Source organism: Salvelinus alpinus, chromosome 24, assembly GCF_045679555.1.
Source record: "Salvelinus alpinus chromosome 24, SLU_Salpinus.1, whole genome shotgun sequence".
Classification (NCBI taxonomy): Eukaryota; Metazoa; Chordata; class Actinopteri; order Salmoniformes; family Salmonidae; genus Salvelinus; species Salvelinus alpinus.
The window spans coordinates 2,818,795-2,841,120 of record NC_092109.1 but is presented as its reverse complement, the minus strand read 5'-3'; the positions used below and the strand labels follow the sequence as shown (position 1 = coordinate 2,841,120).

At 42.8% G+C, this 22,326-nt stretch overlaps 1 protein-coding gene and 1 long non-coding RNA gene across 2 annotated transcripts in view; both read left to right on the top strand.

Moving 5' to 3' along the window:
• Positions 1 to 11,365, top strand: part of LOC139552011 (uncharacterized) — a 76,423-nt gene extending 65,058 nt beyond the window's left edge. Inside the window, exons 3-5 of the long non-coding RNA XR_011670365.1 lie at positions 2,829 to 6,809; positions 8,092 to 8,203; positions 11,094 to 11,365. This is a non-coding gene — a long non-coding RNA (uncharacterized lncRNA). The remainder of the gene's footprint in view (positions 1 to 2,828; positions 6,810 to 8,091; positions 8,204 to 11,093) is intronic.
• Positions 11,366 to 11,825: 460 nt separating this feature from the next.
• The window catches only part of LOC139552008 (DENN domain-containing protein 1A-like), a 39,562-nt gene continuing 29,061 nt past the window's right edge, over positions 11,826 to 22,326 (top strand). Inside the window, exons 1-3 of the mRNA XM_071363344.1 lie at positions 11,826 to 13,756; positions 17,033 to 17,078; positions 17,252 to 17,353. Coding sequence (XP_071219445.1) covers positions 17,040 to 17,078; positions 17,252 to 17,353 — 141 coding nt within the window. The 5' untranslated portion in view covers positions 11,826 to 13,756; positions 17,033 to 17,039. The remainder of the gene's footprint in view (positions 13,757 to 17,032; positions 17,079 to 17,251; positions 17,354 to 22,326) is intronic.

Below are 22,326 nucleotides of genomic sequence, written 5' to 3'. Positions count from 1 at the left end.
AGAAATGGAGAGGACAAGTTCGTGGGATGCGCAGCTTGGAATAATCCTAGCTCTCAACACTGATCCCCCTTGCAGAGTCGAGGATGTTTAGCGTTCATCTAGGCTAATGAAATGCAGAATACTAAAGGACCCGCGAGCGGCTCCTGGTACATAGACTCTGCACCCAGAACAGAATCGGCTGCCGTTGCGCATGCAGGTCACATACTAACCTCGTACCCTCCATACTAAAATCCTCCTCTTTTTCTCGCGCTAAAAAAAATGCATTGCATATTTTAGCGTATCATTTTTTTTTTTTTACATAGACCCAACCAGAGCACCTTGCAGCTTTGTACATGAAAAAAAAGAACACTTCTCCCACACTGCTATAAACAGATTCAGAAGCTGGTCTATAACCAGAGTTAAAGTCCCTGGGGAAAAACTGATTCGTATTCTATGTGGCTTCAGCTTGCCATGAGAAGTTTGAGCCAGGCCTTTTCCCTAGACACAGACAAATGCGCATGGACAGAGATGTACACACACACACCCTCACACACATCCTCACAACCACCATACACACACACCTCCCTGCCCACGCCGCTCCCCGAGGTGCATGGTGGCTTCTCGCTACCGCTGAGTGACACAGTCAAGGTGTGCTCAATCTGAAGCAGGTCGCCCAGCAGCAGCCTCATCTCTTAGTCCCCCCTCGCCAGTGCTCTCTCACCCCCCTGGGACAGACAGCGTCAATAGAGAACGCTGTCAGTGTTGTAACAGGATCGCCTAGGCCCAGCCGGGCCTCCCTGGGAGGGAGGGAGGGAGGGAGGGAGGGAGGGAGGGAGGGAGGGAGGGAGGGAGGGAAAGAACACAACAGGAAAAGTGTAGCTGGGGATACTTTGAGTTCCGACTTTTCGGCTTGAGCTCTGATCCCCCCCCCCCCAGAGCTAATGCCTTGGCTTTAGCTCGAAGGACATCTAGTGTTGAGTCACACACACTTGATACCCGTTTGGTTATACCTACATAGGAATGCAATAGACACCTGCAGGGTCATTTCATTTTTTTTTGCTGGTTCATTCCCTAGTGCATTTTCCAGTAAAGCCAGCCTGTTTTTGTTTATGGTAATAGTGTAGCTGATAAGGTCTTATTGCTATCTCAGATTTGCTATTCGTTTTTTTTTATGTGGGTGAACCGACAATCTGCTTGGTCTAATTAATTTAGAGGCTTTTCTGATTGGTTGCTTTCATGCCATTAACCCCTGATACCAGGGATGCACTTAATGTTCTCCAGGGTTTATCTAGATTTTAGTGGTCAAGTCAACACATTACTGGTAATCTGTGCCAAGACAGGTATGAAAGTATATCAATACTGGCAGAGCATGGAAAGAGCAAGAGTGTCTGGTTTTGAACCAACCTGAAACTTTAGATGTGAGAATTTGCATCGATAGATGGGCAAAACTAATTTATTCACCATTGTTTTCGGTATCGATAAAAACCGAAGCCACACTTTTTTTTGCATAGAATTTGAATAGAGGCATATGATCCTTGAATAATACCTGGATGAAGGCCGAAGGAGGATTAAGCACAAAGTGGTTAAGCGTGGAACGGTCATAGGAAAGGCTCGTCAAGGAGACAGTTGGTGTCAGCCGTGGGATCTCAAGCGAGGGGAATGGGTGGTGATGGGGAAGGGTGGGTTGGTGAAGCTAGTGCCAATGTCCGCTACGGTAATGAGCAAGAGAACCCCTCTTGTCGGGCACATTCAAGGCTGACTGGCAGTCGCAATTAAATGCGACGAGGTGGTGTATCCCCACAATCAGCCACCTCGACAGTCTCCGAATGTAAATAAAAATGGGCCCAGGCAAATTAGCCTTGCCAGCTGCTCGCCCGTTAAACCTGTCTCCGTAATGAGGGAACTGTGGCATTTCAGCACGCCTCCAAACCCATCCTGGTCTCATTCAGCGAAGCAACAAGCGTCAGCCGCTGGTGTGTGTCTTGTCAAGATATTATAAATAGCGCTGAGGACTTCAACGACTTTGCTCGCAGGACCAAGACGTGTGGCAGAGAGAGAGAGAAATAGAGGGAAAGAGATGGTTGCTGGGTCCTATCAGACATATTTATCCTCCTCTTTGTCTCGCTCAATACCCACTCTCCCATCTTTTTATGTTTGTCTCTTGTTTTTCCCCACATTTTTGTCATTTGCCTTCCTCATGCACTCCTCTGCTTTTTCATTCACCTTTGGCTACCTCCCTCCCCTTTCACCTTCTTCTCTCTCACCCTTCTCCCCTCTCTTCCTTTTACCCCTTGCACTTACTCCTCTCTAGCCCCTGTACCTCTCTTATCTCTTTCCCCTCTCTCTCTTCTCTCCCTCTTTCACCTGGTCACCCTCAGGGCCAGAGGAGAAGAGAGAGAACACAGCTCCTGTTCTGTATTCTTGACGAGCCCACCTCCTAAAGAATACCCCCTGAATGCTCATTGCTGGCCACACACACACACAAGCACAGCTGCTGTCAGATAAATTACTTGGTGAGTGAGAACCAAACCATGTAGAGGAACCACTGGAGATGACACACCACTGCTCACTGTGTCCAGTCCCCCCTTTTCTCTCGCTCTCAGATATAACTGCCTTGATGACAGCTACTTCCCCTATTATTTACATTCCTTTCCATGGGATGGGGTACAAAAACATTTACGGGTGCCCTGGACATATTGGTAACAGGGTAATGTACAAGATAACCAATATAAGGATGTGTGTGGATGGAATGGTGATGGAATGCATTATACATTCATTCATAATGCATTAGACACAGCAGTGCATATTGTTTAACTGAAATTCTCAACTATGTGTTTCTTTTCTTACAGCTATCTGCCTTGGTTTGAGGTGTTCTACAAGTTGCTCAATATCCTCGCTGACTACACAATCAAAGGCCAGGTCAGCGTGGACACGATGCCGCCGACATACATGGTTGCCCAGTTCCCAGCTCTTAGCTAAGTTTGCAGTATTTTTTGTATTTCTTACATTATTTTTCTCAGAATGTTTTTTGCAGTATTACATACAGCTGCAAATACATTTGGGATATTAGATCGGCGGTCACTAACCAGCATTTCGACCAGAAATTTAACTTTTCTGAATTCGATCCTTTGTCCGTACCCACAGAGGAATTTCCACTCATCCCAGTGGCTACTCCTAGATGCCGCCGATGGAGAAGAGGAATACGGAGTGGGCTTTTAGTCCGACTCAGGAGGCATGCATGCCACCCACCGCTTACGAGTATATTACTCGTTAATGTTCAGTCCCTGGACATACTCTGATTCACGGAACCATGGTTCTCTCCAGATGTACTGTCCCTGTCCATACAGCCAATGGTGTTGTCCGTACATCGCACGGACAGGAATAAAGTACTCTCCAGGAAAATGAAAGGTGGATGTGGATGTTTTATGATTAACTATTCACGGTGTGATTGTGGTAATGTATAGGAACTCAAATCCTTTTGTTCTCCGAATCTGGAATACCTCACTATGAAATACCGCCTGCATTACCTCCCGAGAGAATTATCTTCGGTCATCGTCACGGATGTGTATATTCCCCCTCAAGCAGACACTGTGACGGCTCTCAAGGAACTACACTGGACACTGGAAACCGCATATCCTGAGGCTGCATTTATTGTAGCTGGGGATTTTAATAAAGCAAATTTGAGGAAAACATTACCAAAGTTTTGTCAACACATCACCTGCGCTAGTTGCTCATCAAGAATGTGGACCATTGCTACTCCCCCTACCGGGACGGCTACAAGGCCCTCCCTTCGGCAAATCAGATCACACATCCATTCCGCTCCTTCTTTCCTATAGGTAGAAACTTAAACAGGAAGTACCCCGTGATGAGGACTGTTCAACATTGGTCTGACCAATCAGAATCTATGCTTCAAGATTATTTTGATCACGCGGGCTGGGGTATATTCCAATTTTCCTCTTTAATAATATTTACATACTGTTTTACCCACTTCATATTTATATATTGTATTCTAGTCAAGGCTCAGCTTATTTTATTAATGAAAGCATAAAGATGCCATTATTAGTTACATTGTTTTAGTTTGAACCTGCAGACTGGCACTAAGAACAGAACAGCGGGAACGTTTCACTAGTCAGCGCCATCATTAGCGCAATGCCCCTTAAAGTGTTGCCAGTCAGCCACCCCCCCCTTCCTCCTCATCCCTTCCCAATGCGCTAGGTGCCCCCTGCCCTCGTGCCTTGAACCTTGCACGCTTTCAGTGGATACAGCTGGAGAACTGCAAGTCAGTCCCATTGTGCGCCACTCGGGAGCCATGACCAATATACAGTATATTGTCCTGCTAATAACAGGGTTAATAATATATCTGTGAGAATATCCAATGGGCTTGTATATAATTCTAAATTAATAATAATAATAATAATAATCGCTTTGTTTAAAAAATAACAATATTTTAAGAGATGATTTTGTTTTCAAATAACGTAAAATGAGCGAGAAAAAGGCCATTCTTGAACATGGAGTGAGATAATGTTACTAATTTGTAAATAAGACCAGTTTGTTATTTAGAATTATTTCTGTTTTTAGAGGGAGAAAAAACTAAAACCTACAGTCATCTCATGGGTCTCCCAATCAAGCCTGCCACGGGTATAGAATCAGCATCTGTAGCAACACAGCTTGCACTGCTATGCAGTGTCTTAGACTGTTGCGCCACTTAGGCGCTATATAACATGACCGGTCGGGGTGGCCTACAGTACTACAGTGAGAGAGCAAAATAATCCTAAGAAATTAAAATAATAAAAACAGTGTAACAACAGTTTTAGTAAGTAATACTGAAGTTGGCACAATTATCAGTTTCTATTTAGGTTTATGTCGCCCATTCATTGTCAGTTAGAGACACAGTAGGACCCAAAAGCATAATCAGTGCTCTAACTCCCCCTTGCGCTGGTCTGGAGCAATGAAGTGGTGACGCACTACCGTACTAAACCACAAATTACCTCTATGTCCCGGCAGCGTAAACTCATAACTTTTATCGGAGAAACCAGGGTATCAGGTTCCAAACACACCAACACAGTGGTGAAGAGGGCACGACGACGCCCATTCCCCCTCAGAAGGCTGAAAAGATTTGGCATGGACCTTCAGATCCTCAAAACGTTATACAGCTGCACCATTGAGAGCATCTTGACTGGCTGCATCACCGCTTGGTAAAGCAACTGCTTGGCATCCGACCGCAAGGCGCTATAGAGGGTCGTGCGTACGGCCCAGTACATCACTTGGGCCAAACTCCCTGTCATCCAGGACCTCTATACCAGGCGGTGTCAGAGGAAGGCCCTAAAATTCTGCTACTACACGGCAAACAGTACCGGATCAACAAGTCTCACCAAATGCAAATACTGTATTACCTCAATTACCTCAACTACCTCTCACCCCTGCTCATTGACTCGGTACTGGTACTCCTCATTATTGTTGTATTGTGTTACCATTTCCTTGTTTTATTTAGCAATTATTTATCTTTTTAACTCTGACTGTTGAGAATGGACTCATAAGCATTTCACTGTAAAGTCTACACCTGTTGTATTTGGTGCATTTGAGCAATAACATTTGATTTGATTATTTTTCGGTTCTGTTCCCTGAACTGGTTCCAACACTTCAGGGCCCTTGATACATCAAGATGCCAAAAGCCGTAGCGTCCGACTTGGTGGGCAGTGGTTGAAAGTTCAAGTTATTTGAACTTTGAGTGCTGTGGTGATGTCCCAGAAGCGCTGCTTAAAAAACAATGGCTCCCTTGGTGCAATGCCCTTCTTGTACCTGTTATGTAAAACCCCCATTAGAGATCTACATTTAATACACAATACATATGCCTACAGTATGTTTGTTGGATTTAGCAGAATATATCAATGTATCCCATCTCATGGCCATAGCACTTGGGTCAGCGAGGTACAGCCTTATCCTTCATTGAGGATGCTTCGAGATAGGCTGCTGTTCTTGCCGACTGTTTTCGGGTCAGTTGCGGGTTCAATGGGGGGCGCACCAAGGCTGCCACCCCTGCGGAGTGGGAGAGAGGTGCACCATTGCCCCCACCCTCAAAGGCTTATCCCTCAGCTGTGCTGCACGATGAGGTACAACGCAGGCCGTTCCTTTTAAAAGATTTTGAGGAATGCCTCAGGGCTCCGTGTTAAGACCCGTACTTCAAGCGTTTCACTGGAGATAAAGCGAGTCAGAGTTACACCCAAAAAAACAGACCGCCTCCAAGGGGAGGGATATAGAGGAAGTAATGAGTGCATCACCTTCACTCTCAACTCTTCCCCTACTTCCAGAAAAAGGAGCTAGGTTTATTATCATACGTTGAGTCTCAAGGCACCACCTCGCCTTCTCTTCCCTGTCTGTCATCTTCCCTGAGCTGTTACCATTGTTGAGAACGGCGTATTGTTCATTAGGCATCAAACAGAAGAACATATATTGAAACAGGAAAACGAAAAAGGCAGTATGCTAGCTTTTTCAGTGTATGGAATGCCTATACAGTATTATTAATAATACATGGGACTTGAATTGCCTTTAAAAAAAAAACAAAGGGTATAAAACAAGAATAAGACAATAGAATGAATAAAAGCTACTTATCTTTGGATAGGGCTGAGTAAGGGTGGGCTAAACTGAGGGGAATGCCAGACTGAACAGATGTGTTAATCCTATTAGCGTATGTCTTTTGCAATGAACTGTGATGGCTTAAAATACCTTCATCTCTTCAATTTGACCTTTGACCCGCCATATTTCTTTGTCCCTCTTAGCATTCTTACTTCGCTGTGCCTGACACAAGGGAACTTCCCAGCATACCTGAAAGTGTGAGTATCTTCGGCCTGCACCCTGCAGTTTCTGGTGTACATTCACAGCATAATCGGCACCACTGACAATATCCATTTGAGATCGTTGACGATATACCAAAATACATTACTCAATCTCATCTGATTTGATGTGAGACAACTCCCAGATTTACCCCCAAGGAGTTATCATTGTAGATCAAAACCAGAACAAACCACACCAATGTTACTCCACTCTTGAATCACTCATTTGATTTCCTCGAATGCCCCTGGCATCCTTGGATAGTTAGTTTGCCGTTGGGGCAAATCAGAAAGCCCTCGCTAGACCTCTAAGGCTGTGAGGCCCTCCCCAGCTACCCTTCTCCCCATCTCTGGTGGGCTTTTAATGGGACAGGCAGAACGCGGTAAAGGGAGAGCTTACATGTTAGCTTGTCTCTCTACTTTTGATATCCAGGGCGTGATGGAGACGTGACAGAGACAAGAAGGGAGCCGTCAGTGCAGTGCCTTTGAACTTGCCTGGTTACCCATCCACATGACTCTGGCAAAACTCCACACCCACACTAATGTTTCTTCTCTACGATAAGTCTGCATATAATCACCTCCCCGCTGACTTCTCAAATGCGAACACATTCAAACCGTTCTGATTGGTCCAATAAAGCGATTGATTAGGCCAGAGCCTGAACACACGTGGGTGTTTCAGAAATTGTCATTTGCTTTGATACTCTGCTTGGTTAGAGACAATCCAATCACTGATGACTCATTTTGTACAACGCCCCTCACTTTGATGACGGCAGTCTCAAGCTGAATGTATGTAGCGATAGATAGAGCAACATAATTAAATTGTGTGCAGTATGGGTCGTCAGGCAACATTTGAACCCCAGTAAGCAGAGGGAGGTGTCGGAGGAGGAGGCTGTAGTCTTCAGAAGTAATGGTTGTGGAGGATTGGAGAATGACAGACAGACATATAGGCTCACACATACACACACCCCTGCCTCAGCTTTTTTCACTTAAACCTCTGGTGGAATGCCTACATATTTGTTTCAAGCATCCCCAGATATAAAGAGCATAAATGTGTGTTTTTTACACTATTGTATTTAGTTGTATTACACTCTGATGATCGCAATGAAAAGTTTGTGTCTTCCTGTTACACTCTTCACCTGTTATACTTATGTTATACCAATAAAAGCTATTTAATTGATGTTGATGCCTTGTACTATTCATGCACAGTCATTGGTCCTCCCTTGCCTTCACGACTAACCTCTACCTTGTTTTGTTTTTGTTGTTTTTTTCGCCTTTTTTTTTGCAGAGAAACCTAACAGAATATTTTGTAGCTGTAGATGTTAACGACATGCTCCATCGGTACGCTAGTATGCGTTATGAGCGTTCGAATCCTCATCTGCTGTAGCAAACTAAGCACCGTAAGTACTGTAGACTCTTCATTCCCCCCCCTCCTCTTCCTCCTTTCTCACTCCATCTCCCCATGCATATCCGCTTATTAATGAAAGTGTCCTTTTTTTTTACAGGATTGGCTCTGTACTGTTGCATAAATGGTTGTACACCCAACCTTAATTATTTATTGATTTATTTTTATCCAGCAGAAATGTGTTAAGATATTGTTGATGTGTGTGGGGAAGCTGGGTGTGTTCCCCTGCAGCTGCAGAATCTTTTACCACCCTTTACATTTTCTGTTCCTTTTTTCTTTCTAACCTCCACCGGTAACCCTCTTCACACCTTTTTCTAGAGAGGACAGTGTAAAGAACTTGTTATCTGCTAAAAATATCTCTTTACACCTACGTTAAAGGAGCCCTCCTTTGTTGTACTGTACCATACGAAGCAAAGTCTTCCATTATGGTTCTAGTAACGGTCCTAACATGGAGTCCTGAGGCATTCCTAAGTCTTCCGTTATGTGATATCCACGCTACACAATTAAGCCCCTCCCACCCTCTCGGCACCCTTAAAGTTACTAATGTCTGATTACCGAAGCCCAGTCTAAGTGCTGTTTTTTACACATACTGTAGTTTGGATGCTCAATAGAGCTCACAATCCCAATGAGAAAATGCTATTCTTTAGATACTACACCTGAACATGTAGTAGCAAAGATGGCGACATGTTAGAATGTGTGGTATAAAACTAACTTTGCCTTCCATCAAAATGTGGCCATGTTATTTGAAGAATATGGGGAGAACACACTATTCCTTTTCCATATCAGTGGTTATTGAGGAATGGAAATAATGGACATACCTATGTAGTGCACTCTGTATAGTGCACTACTTTTGACCAGAGCCGTGGGAGAAAAGCAGAAGATTCCTCTAATGTTTTAGCAAAACAGAGAAACCACACATGTCCTCCACCTCCCCTATAAAAAGATATATGATTAATCTAAGTGAAAAATATTGAGCATTCCTCAAGGTCCCTTTCTCGCCACCCCCCCATTACCTATGACGAGTTGTCATAACGTTTCCCTTCCCCCGTCTTACATCAGAGCAACATTTTCAGAATCTCAACCAAGCTGGCCAGTTTGATTGTCTATGGGGGGTGAGAGAAAGGAGCATGTTTTATGATCACATGCCTTTTTGACAGCTCTTAATATAGAAAATCACCCATGTCACATGTCTGAGACAAACACTGTTATTCTGGAGAAAGGCTGTTCTGTTGTTTGTCGGGCAGCGCCACGTCACTATTATTGACACATCTGCCAGCGTTTGACTGCGCCATCTGAATTTGAGCAGTCCCGTAGGCTGGCACTACATTCCTCCTACCTGACACACAAAAGGGAGTGGGATTTGTCACGCTCGTATTAAGCGTCAGTGATAGGAACTGTCAAGGGGAAAAGGAGTAGGGAATTTATCATTTTTTTCTCTTCTTACTGTAAATGAAGTTGCTGGTCTAATTTCCGGTGGTGTCATTTTTTTTTATTTCTGGGGTAGCTTTGATGCCATGAGTAATGGCCAATTTCCTCTTGGACTTCAACCCGTGTGTGCATGCGTGCTCGTGACTGTCGGATTTGGTTTCCGGAGTAGATGGTTACTGTCATTTTGGGTGGACAAGAAGTTAATTAATAGAGTGTTTTAGTGTGCCATCTCGTATGAATGCTTGAATAATAAAAAGCTACCCCACACTACAACACTGGTCTTGTAAAACCAACCACACATGCAAACAGGCACAGGCATGCTGTACACACATGGTCTTTCATGTGGTCCTTATGTAGTTTTCCATTTGATCATCCATCAAAATATGTCTCAGGTGTGAGCGAATGCATCATAGAGGCAAGAGCAGAGAGAACTATTACACTTTCGGGAATAATCATTACCATCTTATGAATATGCCTCGAAGGCCAGCATCCCGGAGTCGCCTCTTCACTGTTGACGTTGAGACTGGTGTTTTGCTGGTACTATTTAATGAAGTTGACAGTTGAGGACTTGTGAGGTGTCTGTTTCTCAAACTAGACACTCTAATGTACTTGTCCTCTTGATCAGTTGTGCACCGGGGCCTCCCACTCCTCTTTCTATTCTGGTTAGGGACAGTTTGCTCTGTCCTGTGAAGGGAGTAGTACGCAGCGTTGACCTAGATCTTCAGTTTCTTGGATTTTTTTTGCATGGAATAGCCTTCATTTCTCAGAACAAGAGTAGACGAGTTTCAGAAGAAAGGTCTTTGTTTCTGGCCATTTTGAGCCTGTAATCGAACCCACAAATGCTGACGCTCCAGATGCTCAACTAGTCTAAATAAGGCCAGTTTTATTGCTTCTTTAATCAGAACAACAGTTGTCAGCTGTGCTAACATAATTGCAAAAGTGTTTTCTAATGATCAATTAGCCTTTTAAAATGATAACCTTGGGATTAGCTAACATAACGTGCCATTGGAACACAGGAGTGATGGTTGCTGATAATGGGCCTCTGTATGCCTATGTAGATATTCCATAAAACATCTGCCGTTTCCAGCTGCAATAGTAATTTACAACATTAACAATGTATTTCTGATCTGTATTTGATCTGTACACTGTATTTCTGATCAATTTGATGTTATTTTAATGGACATACTATGTTATTTTCTTTCAAAAACAAGGACATTTCTAAGTGACCTCAAACTTTTGAACGGTAGTGTACATTATATTGACAGAGTCACTATTTCTTGCATTTTCTTATCGGAGAAAAAATACATATGAGAATATCGTTAACATTTCAGGAATATGGCTATAGCCATACTTTTGAACGGTAGTGTATGTTTCAAAATTAAACTGTGAAAAATAGTTATATGCCTTATTATGTTATGTGGTGTTGTGGGTGATTGTCCTGTTTTTTACTCTCACAGTTAACGGCGTGTGTTCATGGGTCGGCGGCCATGATGTACCCCATGTATTGGCAACACGTTTACATTCCCGACCTGCCTCAGCACCTTATAGACTACTGCTGGTGAGTAACCACAATGGTCCTCTGTAGCTCAGTTGATAGAGCATGACACTTGCAACACCAGGATATTGCATTTGAATCCTGGGACCACCCATTCACAATACATGTATGGACGCATGACTGATAAATGGGCATACACTACATGAGCAAAAGTATGTGGATACCTGCTCGTCGAACATCTCATTTCAAAATCATTGGCATTAATGTGGAGCTGGTTCCCCCTTTGCTGCTATAACAGCCTCCACTCTTCTGCGAAGGCTTTCCACTAGATGTTGAAACATTTCTGCAGGGACTTGCTTCCATTCAGACACAAGATCATTATTGAGGTCAGGCGATTAGGCATGGCTTGCAGTCTGCGTTCCAATTCATCCCAAAGATGTTCAATTGGGTTGAGGTCAGGACTCTGTGCAGGCCAGTCAAGTTCTTCCACACCGATCTCGACAAACCATATCTGTATGGACTTTGCTATGTGCACGGGGGCATTGTCATGCTGACACAGGAAAGGGCATTCCCAAAACTGTTGCCACAAAGTTGGAAGCACAGAATCATCTTGAATGCTGCAGCGATTTTACTTATCTATTTTTTACTCAACACTTGTTTTTCTTAAAACTGCATTGTTGGTTAAGGGCTTGTAAGTAAGCATTTCACTGTAAGGTCTACACCTGTTGTATTCGGCATACCACCCTGCATACCACTGCTGGCTTGCTTCTGAAGCTAAGCAGGGTTGGTCCTGGTCAGTCCCTGGATGGGAGACCAGGTGCTGCTGGAAGTGGTGTTGGAGGGCCAGTAGGAGGCACTCTTTCCTCTGGTCTAAACAAAGATCCCAATGCCCCAGGGCAGTGATTGGGGACACTGCTCTGTGTAGGGTGCCGTCTTTCGGATGGGACGTTAAACGGGTGTCCTGACTCTCTGAGGTCATTAAAGATCCCATGGCACTTATCGTAAGAGTAGGGGTGTTAACCCCGGTGTCCTGGCTAAATTCCCAATCTGGCCCTCAACCATCACGGTCACCTAATAATCCCCAGTTTACAATTGGCTCATTCATCCCCCTCCTCTCCCCTGTAACTATTCCCCAGGTCGTTGCTGCAAATGAGAACGTGTTCTCAGTCAACTTACCTGGTAAAAAAAAAAAAAAAATGTGACAAATAACATTTGATTTGATTTGGTGAAGCGTGATTCATCACTCTAGAGAACGCTTTTCCACTGCTCCAGAGTCCAATAGCGGCGAGCTTTACAACAATCCAGCCGATGCTTGGCATTTTGCGCATGGTGATCTTAGGCTTGTGTGCTGCTGCTCGGCCATGGAAACCCATTTCATGAAGCTCCAGACGGACAGTTATTGTGCTGACGTTGCTTCCAGAGGCAGTTTGGAACTTGGTAGTGGGTGTTGGAAACGAGGAAAGACGATTTTTACCTACTACGCGCTTCAGCACACGGCGATCACGTTCTGTGAGATGTGTGCCCTAACCACTTTGTGGCTGAGCCATTGTTGCACCTAGACGTTTCCACTTCATAATAACAGCACTTACAGTTGACCAGGGCAGTTCTAGCAGAGCATAAATTTGACGAACTGACTTGTTGGAAAGTTGGCATCCTATGACGGTTGCCACTTTGAAAGTCACGGAGCTCTTAAGTAAGGCCGTTCTACTGCCAATGTTTGTCTATGGAGATTTCATGGCTGCAACACTCACTACCAAGTTCCAAACTGCCTCAATTTTATATACCTGTCAGGAACGAGTGTGGCTGAAATAGCCGAATCCACTAATTTGAAGGACTGTCCACATACTTTTGTATATGTAGTGTATGTACCTCAATTGCCTCGTACCCCTGCTCATCAATTTATTTTACTTTTTTTTCAACAACAAAAATGTTTCTTTGCATTGCTGGGAAGTGCCCATAAGTAAGCATTTCACTGTTAGTCTACACCTATTGTTTACGATGCATGTGACAAATAAAAATAGATTTGATTTAAATTACAATGTGAAATGAAAATCATTGCATTTCGGTAATGTCGGACTGGGCCTGGGCTTTGGCTAAGACCAGCCTCAAATTTTCACGCCTGATGAGAACTGTACCTTGCATCCAATGCTCTGTCTATAAATTTGATTTAGCTCTGTCTATGAATTTGAGAGTGTTTACATTTCTCCTGCCCCATACCGTAACTGTTTATCAAGACAGTGGCGGGGTAATGCTTTGTTGTTTGAACTGCAGATTGCCGCCTTTAAAGTTTTATTTGACACAGTAGCATAAAAGACATATGTGGATGCATAAAGCATCTGAAATAGGGGTGGATAGTACAATATGACCCTGTTTACAATAATTTTGAGTATATCACAATAGTTTGACAGTGTCACTTAATTTTTTTTGTTGTTGCAGTGTATCTGGTTCCTTATTCTGGTTCAAAGGCTGAAGGTTTGTGTGTGTGCGTGTGCATGTGCTTGTGCGTGTGTTTGTATTTTTCCATGCGTGTATATGTATAATGTTGAACCCGAGTAATTGGACCTTTCTCAATCAACAGGAATAATCTCCCCCACCCCTCGACCCATGGTGTACAGTTAACTGAAGGTGTGAAACACAGCTCTGTTTCAGATGGGTCACATACTGTAGAAGCTACAGGAGTTTTCATTGTTTCAGTGGAGAAACATGCTGGCTTGATTTCCATAGCAGCAGGCTTCTTTACTAGCACCAACACACCTTTTAATCTGTTCACACGTACCAACAAATGGGTGTGATCATTCTACAGTGGTCCCTGCAGCGTACGCTCAAACAAGTGTGATTAAAACGCTTATTTAGAACGTTCAGTTTCGATTGACGCAAACGTCAGTGTTTGAGCTGGCCACACTGTTTTTTCACAGAAATATTTTGCACAAACACAGTCCTTACAAAGTTATGTCCTGTGTGACCAGTTTATGTTTGGATGCAATGTTCAGACATTCACAGAAGTAGCGACAGCATTACACAATCATCCAAACCGGAAAATGTAGGCTACATTAGTAACAAAATACCCCCAAATAATTTTACACACATCATAGGTGTCCATTATAATCTATGCAATAATCGGAATGCATTATTTGTCACCAGATCTTGAAAACGTGAATAAAACTGTAAATACATTATGCTCCATAACGTGACATACATACATACAGTACCAGTCAAAAGTTTGGACACACCTACTCATTCAAGGGTTTTTCTTGATTTTTACTATTTTCTACATTGTAGAATAATAGTGAAGACATCAAAACTATGACATAACACATATGGAATCATGTACTAACCCAAAAAATGTTAAACAAATAAAAATATATCAGCTTCACCTGGAATGCTTTTCCAGCAGTCTTGAAGGAGTTCCCACATATGCTGAACACTTGTTGGCTGCTTTTCCTTCACTCTGCAGTCCAACACATCCCTAACCATCTCAATTGGGTTGAGGTCAGGGGATTGTGGAGGCCAGGTCATCTGATGCAGCACCATCATTCTCCTTCTTGGTCAAATATCCCTTACACAGCCTGAAGGTGTGTTTTGGGCCATTGTCCTGTGGAAAACAAATGATAGTCCCACTAAGCGCCAACCAGATGGGATGGAGAATCGCTGCAGAATGCTGTGGTAGACATGCTGGTTAATTGTGCCTTGAATTCTAAATAAATCACTGACAGTGTGACCAGCAAGGCACCCCCACACCAAAACACCTCCTCCTCCATGCTTTACGGTGGGAAATACTCATGCGGAGATCATCCGTTCACCCACACCGCGTCTCACTAAGGCACGGCGGCTGGAACCAAAAATGTGGACTCCAGACCAAAGGACAAATGTCCACCGGTCTAATATCCATAGCTCGTGTTTCTTGGCCCAAGCAAGTCTCTTCTTCTTATTGGTGTCCTTTAGTAGTAGTTTCTTTGCAGCAATTCAACCATGAAGGCCTGATTCACACAGTCTCCTCTGAACAGTTGATGTTGAGATGTGTCCATTACTTGAATTCTGTGAAGCATTTATTTGGGCTGCAATCTGATGTGCAGTTAACTCTAATGAACTTATCCTCTGCAGCAGAGGTAACTCTAGATTTTCCATTCCTATGGCGGTCCTCATGAGAGCCAGTTTCATCATAGCGCTTGATGGATTTTGTGACTGCACTTGAAGACACTTTTAAAGTTCTTGAAATGTTCCGTATTGACTGACCCTCATGTCTTAAAGTAATGATGGACTGTCCTTTCTCTTTGCTTATTTGAGTTGTTCTTGCCATAATATGGACTTGGTCTTTTACCAAATAGGGCTATCTTCTGTATACCCCCACTACCTTGTCACAACACAGCTGATTGGCTCAAACGCATTAAGAAGGAAAGAAATTCCACAAATAAACTTTAAACAAGGCACACCTGTTAATTGAAATTGCATTCCAGGTGACTACCTCTTGAAGCTGGTTGAGAGAATGCCAAGAGTGTGCAATGTTGTCATCAAGGCACAGGGTAGCTACTTTGAAGAATCTAAAATACATTTTGATTTGTTTAACATGTTTTTGGTTAGTACATTATTCCATATGTGTTATTTCATAGTTTTGATGTCTTCACTATTATTCTACAATGTAGAACATAGTACAAATAAAGAAAAACCCTTGAATGAGCAGGTGTTCTAAAACTTTTGACCAGTAGTGTACATACAGTGACTTTCGGAAAGTATTCAGAACCCTTAACTTTTTCCACATTTCGTTACGTTGCAGTCTTATTCTAAAATTGTTTAAAGTGTTTTTTCCCCCTCGTCAACCTACACACAATATCCCATGATGACAAAGCAAAAACAGTTATTTTTATAACTTTTATTTTTATAAAAAATAAAAACCAGAAATATCACATTTACATAAGTATTCAGACTCTTTACTCAGTACTTTGTTGAATCACCTTTGGCAGCGATTACAGCTTCCAGTCTTTTGGGTATGACGCTACCAGCTTGGCACACCTGTATTTGGGGAGTTTCTCCCATTCATCTCTGCAGATCCTCTCAAGCTCTGTCAGGTTGGATGGGGAGTGTCGCTGCACAGCTATTTTCAAGTGTCTCCAGAGATGTTCTATCGGGTTCAAGTCCGGGCTCTGGCTGGGCCACTCAAGGAAATTCAGAGACTCGTCCTGAAACCACTCCTGCGTTGTCTTGGCTGTGTGCTTAGGGTCATTGTCCTGTTGGAAGGTGAACCTTCATCCCAATCTGAGTTCCTGAGTGCTCTGAAAAGCAGGTTCTTTCTGTACTTTGCTCCGTTCATCTTTCCCTCGATCCTGACAAGTCCCCCAGTCCCTACCCAGTCCCCACAGCATGATGCTGCCACCACCATGCTTCACCTTAGGGATGGTGCCAGGTTTCCCCCAGACGTGAAACTTGGCATTCAGGCCAAAGAGTTCAATCTTGGTTTCATCAGAACAGGTGCCTTTTTGCAAACTCCAAGCGGGCTATCATTTACTGAGGAGTGGCTTCCGTTTGGCCACTCTACCATAAAGGCCTGTTTGGTGGAGTGCTGCAGAGATGGTTGTCCTTCTGGAAGGTTCTCCCATCTCCGCAGAGGACGTATGGAGCTCTGTCAGAGTGACCATCGTGTTCTTGGTCACCTCCCTGACCAAGGCCCTTCTCCCCCAATTGCTCAGTAAACAAGAGTCTTGATGGTTCCAAACTTCAGGTGGACTCCAATCAAGTTGTAGAAACATCTCAAGGATGATCAATGGAAACAGGATGCACCTGTGCTCAATTTAGAGTCTCATAGCATAGGATCTGAATACTTATGTAAATAAGGTATCTGTTTTTTATTTGTAATACATTTGCAAAATTTCTGGTGGTTTACGCCACTGATCTGTTTGTGTTTTGCAGTGTACCCATGCCCTACCTCATTGGAGTATATTCCAGCCTAATGGAGGTAAGTTCCTAACCACAGACAGGTTTATAAACTCAACTCATAAGTATGTTTGTGTATGCATGTCTGTTTGACTGTGTGTGTGTGTGTGTGTTCATGTCTGTTTGACTGTGTGTGTCTGTGAATATGAGTGTGCAAGTGTCAAGCCTTCTCTCCGTGTGTCTCTCTCCCTGCAGAAGGTGAGGGGGATGGCCCTGGATGATGTGGTAGTCCTCAACGTAGAGAACAACACCACGGAAACACCCTTCGACGAGCTCCAAAGCCTGCCTAACGACGTGGTGAGACACACTCACGACATAGACGTGCGCATGCACACACAGACACGCAGGGCCGTGCACAGACTTTCATATCTCAAAGTGTTTTGTTGTTGTTGCATAGGGCTATTTATTTCTGACACAAAACACTCAACACTCTTTTAAGAAAGCTACACTGAACAAAAGTATAAATGCAACAAGTCAAGTGTTGTTTTATGAGCATTAAATAAAAGATCCCAGAAATGTGCCATATGCATAAAAAGGTTATTTCTCTCAAATTTTGTGCACAAATTTGTTTACATCCCTTTTAGTTAGCATTTCTCCTTTGCCAAGATAATCCAACCACCTGACAGGTATGGCATCTCAAGAAGCTGATTAAACAGTTTGATCATTAAACAGGTGCACCTTGTGCTGGTCACAATAAAAGGCCACTCTAAAATGTACAGTTTTGTCACACAACACAATGCCACAGATGTCTCAAGTTTTGAGGGAGCGTACAATTGACATGTTGACTGCAGGAATGTCCACCAGAGATTTTGCCATGGGAATTGAATGTTCATTTCTCTACCATAAGCCGCCTCTAACATCATTTTAGAGAATTTGGCAGTATGTCCAACCGGCCTCACAATCGTAGACCACGTATAACCATGCCAGCCCAGGACCTCCACATCCGGCTTCTTCACCCGCGGGATCGTCTGAGACCAGCCCACCCGGACAGCTGATGAAACTGTGGGTTTGCACAACTGAAGGATTTCTGCACTATCTGTCAGAAACCGTCTCAGGAAAGCTACCTGCGTGCTCGTCGTCCTCACCAGGATCTTGACATATCTGCAGTTTGGCGTTGTAACCGACTTCAGTGGGCAAAGGCTCAACTTTGATGGCCACTGGCACACTGGAGAAGTGTGCTCTTCACAGATGAATCCCGGTTTCATACGTACCGTGCAGATGGCAGACAGCATGGGCGAGCAGTTTTCTTATGCAAACGTTGTGAACATAGTGCTCCATGTGGCGGTGGAGTTATGGTATGCGCAGGCATAAGCTACGGACAACGAACACAATTGCGTTTTATCGATTGCAATTTGAATGTGACAAGATCCTGAGGCCCATTGTTTTGCCATTCATCCGCCGCCATGTTTAAGCATGATAATGCACGGGCCACAATCAATAGCCTGATCAACTCTATGTGAAGGAGATGTGTCGCACTGCACGAGGCAAATGTTGGTCACACCACGTACTGACTGGTTTTCTGATCCATACCCCTACCTTTTTTTAAGGTGTCTGTGACCAATAGATACATATCTGTATTCCTAGTCATGTGAAGTCCATAGATTAGAGCCTTATGCATTCTATGAACTGTAACTCAGTATAATCTTTGAAATTGTTGCATGTTGCATTTATATTTTTGTTCAGTGTAGTTATTGTGCTGACAAACTGCCTGGGAGCTCCTCAGTGGTGAAACTCCTCCTCCTTCAATCAGTGGTGAACCAGGTGGAACAAATCTTCCAGGCAATCTGGGCGTGCCAGCACCTGGCTCTGCTGTTGTCTTTAGACCGCAGTGAAAGGAGCATTTATAACACCACAAGACCAAGGAAACTTCATCTTTGTGATCAAGTTGACTGTGCAAGTCCTCCACAAAACTGTGAAAGACAGCCGGTAAGCGCCATATTAGCCATGCTTGGCTAGACTAACTTAAGCAGTGCACTGCTAATGATACTCTGGAAAACACAGACTCTTAACTTTGATAGGACTTTTGCAGTGGTATTTATAACTTCAAATGTTGTTTGTGGGGTATAAAGGAAAAGTAAGAAGAGCCAAATTCATTGTTGACAAAACTTGTTTGAAATGGTTAAAAGTAATTTAAACTTTGTAGAAATCTTAGTAAACCAAGTTCTTAATTCAGTAACAAATGTATAGTCTAAAAAATCTTTGGCAAAAAAATGTAAGATTTGTCTGCTTAAAACTACTGATTAGAAAATAAATGTAATTTTTTACTACTAAAAATATTTTGAATGTATTTGGCTAAAATGCAAATTTAGAGAATATACTGATTCTGCTCATTTGATTAAAAATGGTGGGTTTCTATTTTGGGAAACATTTGCTTAAGTGGAAACCTTGTGTTTTATGGTGGCAGAAATGTGTTTATCTGGGGTGAATGTGGATAAGTTTGTGTATTTGATTGGGCTGTCAACTCAAATAGTAACTTGTATTTGTCATCTCTATTTTGAGGTTTTTCACCTGTTTACTGCCAACCAAAGAATGGTAAATAAAAGACAAACAACTGATTCCATGGCTGTTTATTGCGTGAAATCCAGTTAAAATCTTCATGTGGAGGGACTGTCCTTTTCAAGTGGGGAATTGCACAAGAAAGAGGTCAACTTGACAGTTATAGTGCCTCCTCCTCCATTTACATGATGATTGATGTAAACCTGCTAGTTAGCAAGCTCCGTTTATTTTACTGATTGAGATTTATCTTCAATCATCCTTTCAGAATAACAACTTCGTAATATAATGTTCATAATCTTCTAACTCATGATGGCTGGCTGGCTAGTGGCTTGTGTGGATATTTTAGTATATGGTGGTTAGCTATATGCAGCTGTGTTGCTGCTGCCCTGACACATGTGCAACTCCCGACTGAAGAAGGGATGGAGTTGGGTTGGAGGGTCATTGAAGCAGTGACTCTTCTCTATGTCTTTCTGCCTCTCTGCTGCATGTATCAGCCAACCAGACTTGATGAGAATGTAGGCTAAATCAAGTTGTATCAAGTGTTAATCAAGTGTTATGCTGCTGTGGCAGTACTGTTGATATTTAAACTAGGTAGCTCACTACACATACTCGACCGGTGACCACATCTCTCAAGCCATGCATGCTTGGATACTGGGCGCGCGTGAGCTCTGTTTTGGGCAGATAAAAAGGCGCAACCAACAGAAGGAAAAGGTGTGGCGAACTTGACGATGTCAGACTTGCGGGAAGTGGGTTCAATGACAAAAAATCTATACAACATAATATTTTAGAGGTAAATTATGTCACTACCCAAAAGGGCACTGGAGACTGGAAGGGATGTGTAATCTGCAAAAGTAGAGACACATCTGTGCACATGCCTGCAGACACTCACATACATATACAGTGGGGAGAACAAGTATTTGATACACTGCCGATTTTGCAGCTTTTCCTACTTACAAAGCATGTAGAGGTCTAATTTTTATCATAGGTACACTTCAACTGTGAGAGACAATCTAATCTCAACAAAAATCCAGAAAATCACATTGTATGATTTTTAAGTAATTAATTTGCATTTTATTGCATGACATAAGTATTTGATCATCTACCAACCAGTAAGAATTCCGGCTGTCACAGACCTTACACAGCTCTCCTGTCTTGGCCATTGTGGAGAGGTTGGAGTCTGTTTGAGTGTGTGGACAGGTGTCTTCTATACAGGTAACGAGTTCAAATAGGTGCAGTTAATACAGGTAATGAGTGGAGAACAGGAGGGCTTCTTAAAGAAAAACTAACAGGTCTGTGAGAGCTGGAATTCTTACTGGTTGGTAGGTGATCAAATACTTATGTCATGCAATAAAATGCAAATTAATTACTTAAAAATCATACAATGTGATTTTCTGGATTTTTGTTTTAGATTCCGTCTCTCACAGTTGAAGTGTACCTATGATAAAAATTACAGACCTCTACATGCTTTGTAAGTAGGAAGAGCTGCAAAATCGGCAGTGTATCAAATACTTGTTCTCCCCACTGTACATACCCACTTATCCAGCTCTACAGTTCCAGAACAGGATGGTCTTGAAGAGTGGTTCTTTCCAAATTGAATTTGATTGCAGGAATTTTTGGGGCAGCCTAAGCGATTTTCGGGTCACCGAAGTCCATACTGTGTAAAGAGAAAAAAGAATTAGAAATTCATTTCTGTGATTGAAAAACTCTTTCAGTGTAAAATTAAATGACTGAAACCAGATATAAAGTATATAGAAAAGATAATGGACCTTTGTCTTTCAATAATATAATCTTTAACAACTAACAATCACTCAAATAAAAGCTAGACAGTCAATTGACAATTCCAAAAACATTTAATTTAGCAGTATTGATTTTGTTATTATGTTTGAGAAAATGAACACACCATTATCCATGGCACAATGAATATAATTGTAGGAAAGTAGCTTTACAGCAGCAAAAATTGCTCTCAGCTCCGTGGAAAAATGTGTAGAATTGCAGAAATTTATTTTAAAATGCAAACATGTCTACACCGCCAAGATCGGGGCCTCTAAAATGTTTTCCCGGGCCGACCAACCCCAATACCATGCCCCCCGCCATGCCCACCACCTAAGCCCAATTTTGATCCAGAAAAAAACCTGGATTGGTACAAAATCTAAGAGTAGAGATGTGTATGTGATTCCCATTTCAAAGCCTTGCATATCTCAAATCACACAGACTACTATCCCCTGCAGGCCAAATACAGTATATTATAAGCAAAAATATATATTATATACACTGCTCAAAAAAATAAAGGTAACACTAAAATAACACATCCTAGATCTGAATGAATGAAATATTCTTATTAAATACTTTTTTCTTTACATAGTTGAATGTGCTGACAACAAAATCACAGAAAAATAATCAATGGAAATCAAATTTATCAACCCATGGAGGTCTGGATTTGGAGTCACACTCAAAATTTAAGTGGAAAACCACACTACAGGCTGATCCAACTTTGATGTAATGTCCTTAAAACAAGTCAAAATGAAGCTCAGTAGTGTGTGTGGCCTCCACGTGCCTGTATGACCTCCCTACAACGCCTGGGCATGCTCCTGAAGAGGTGGCGGATGGTCTCCTGAGGGATCTCCTCCCAGACCTGGACTAAAGCATCCGCCAACTCCTGGACAGTCTGTGGTGCAACGTGGCGTTGGTGGATGGAGCGAGACATGATGTCCCAGATGTGCTCAATTGGATTCAGGTCTGGGGAACGGGCGGGCCAGTCCATAGCATCAATGCCT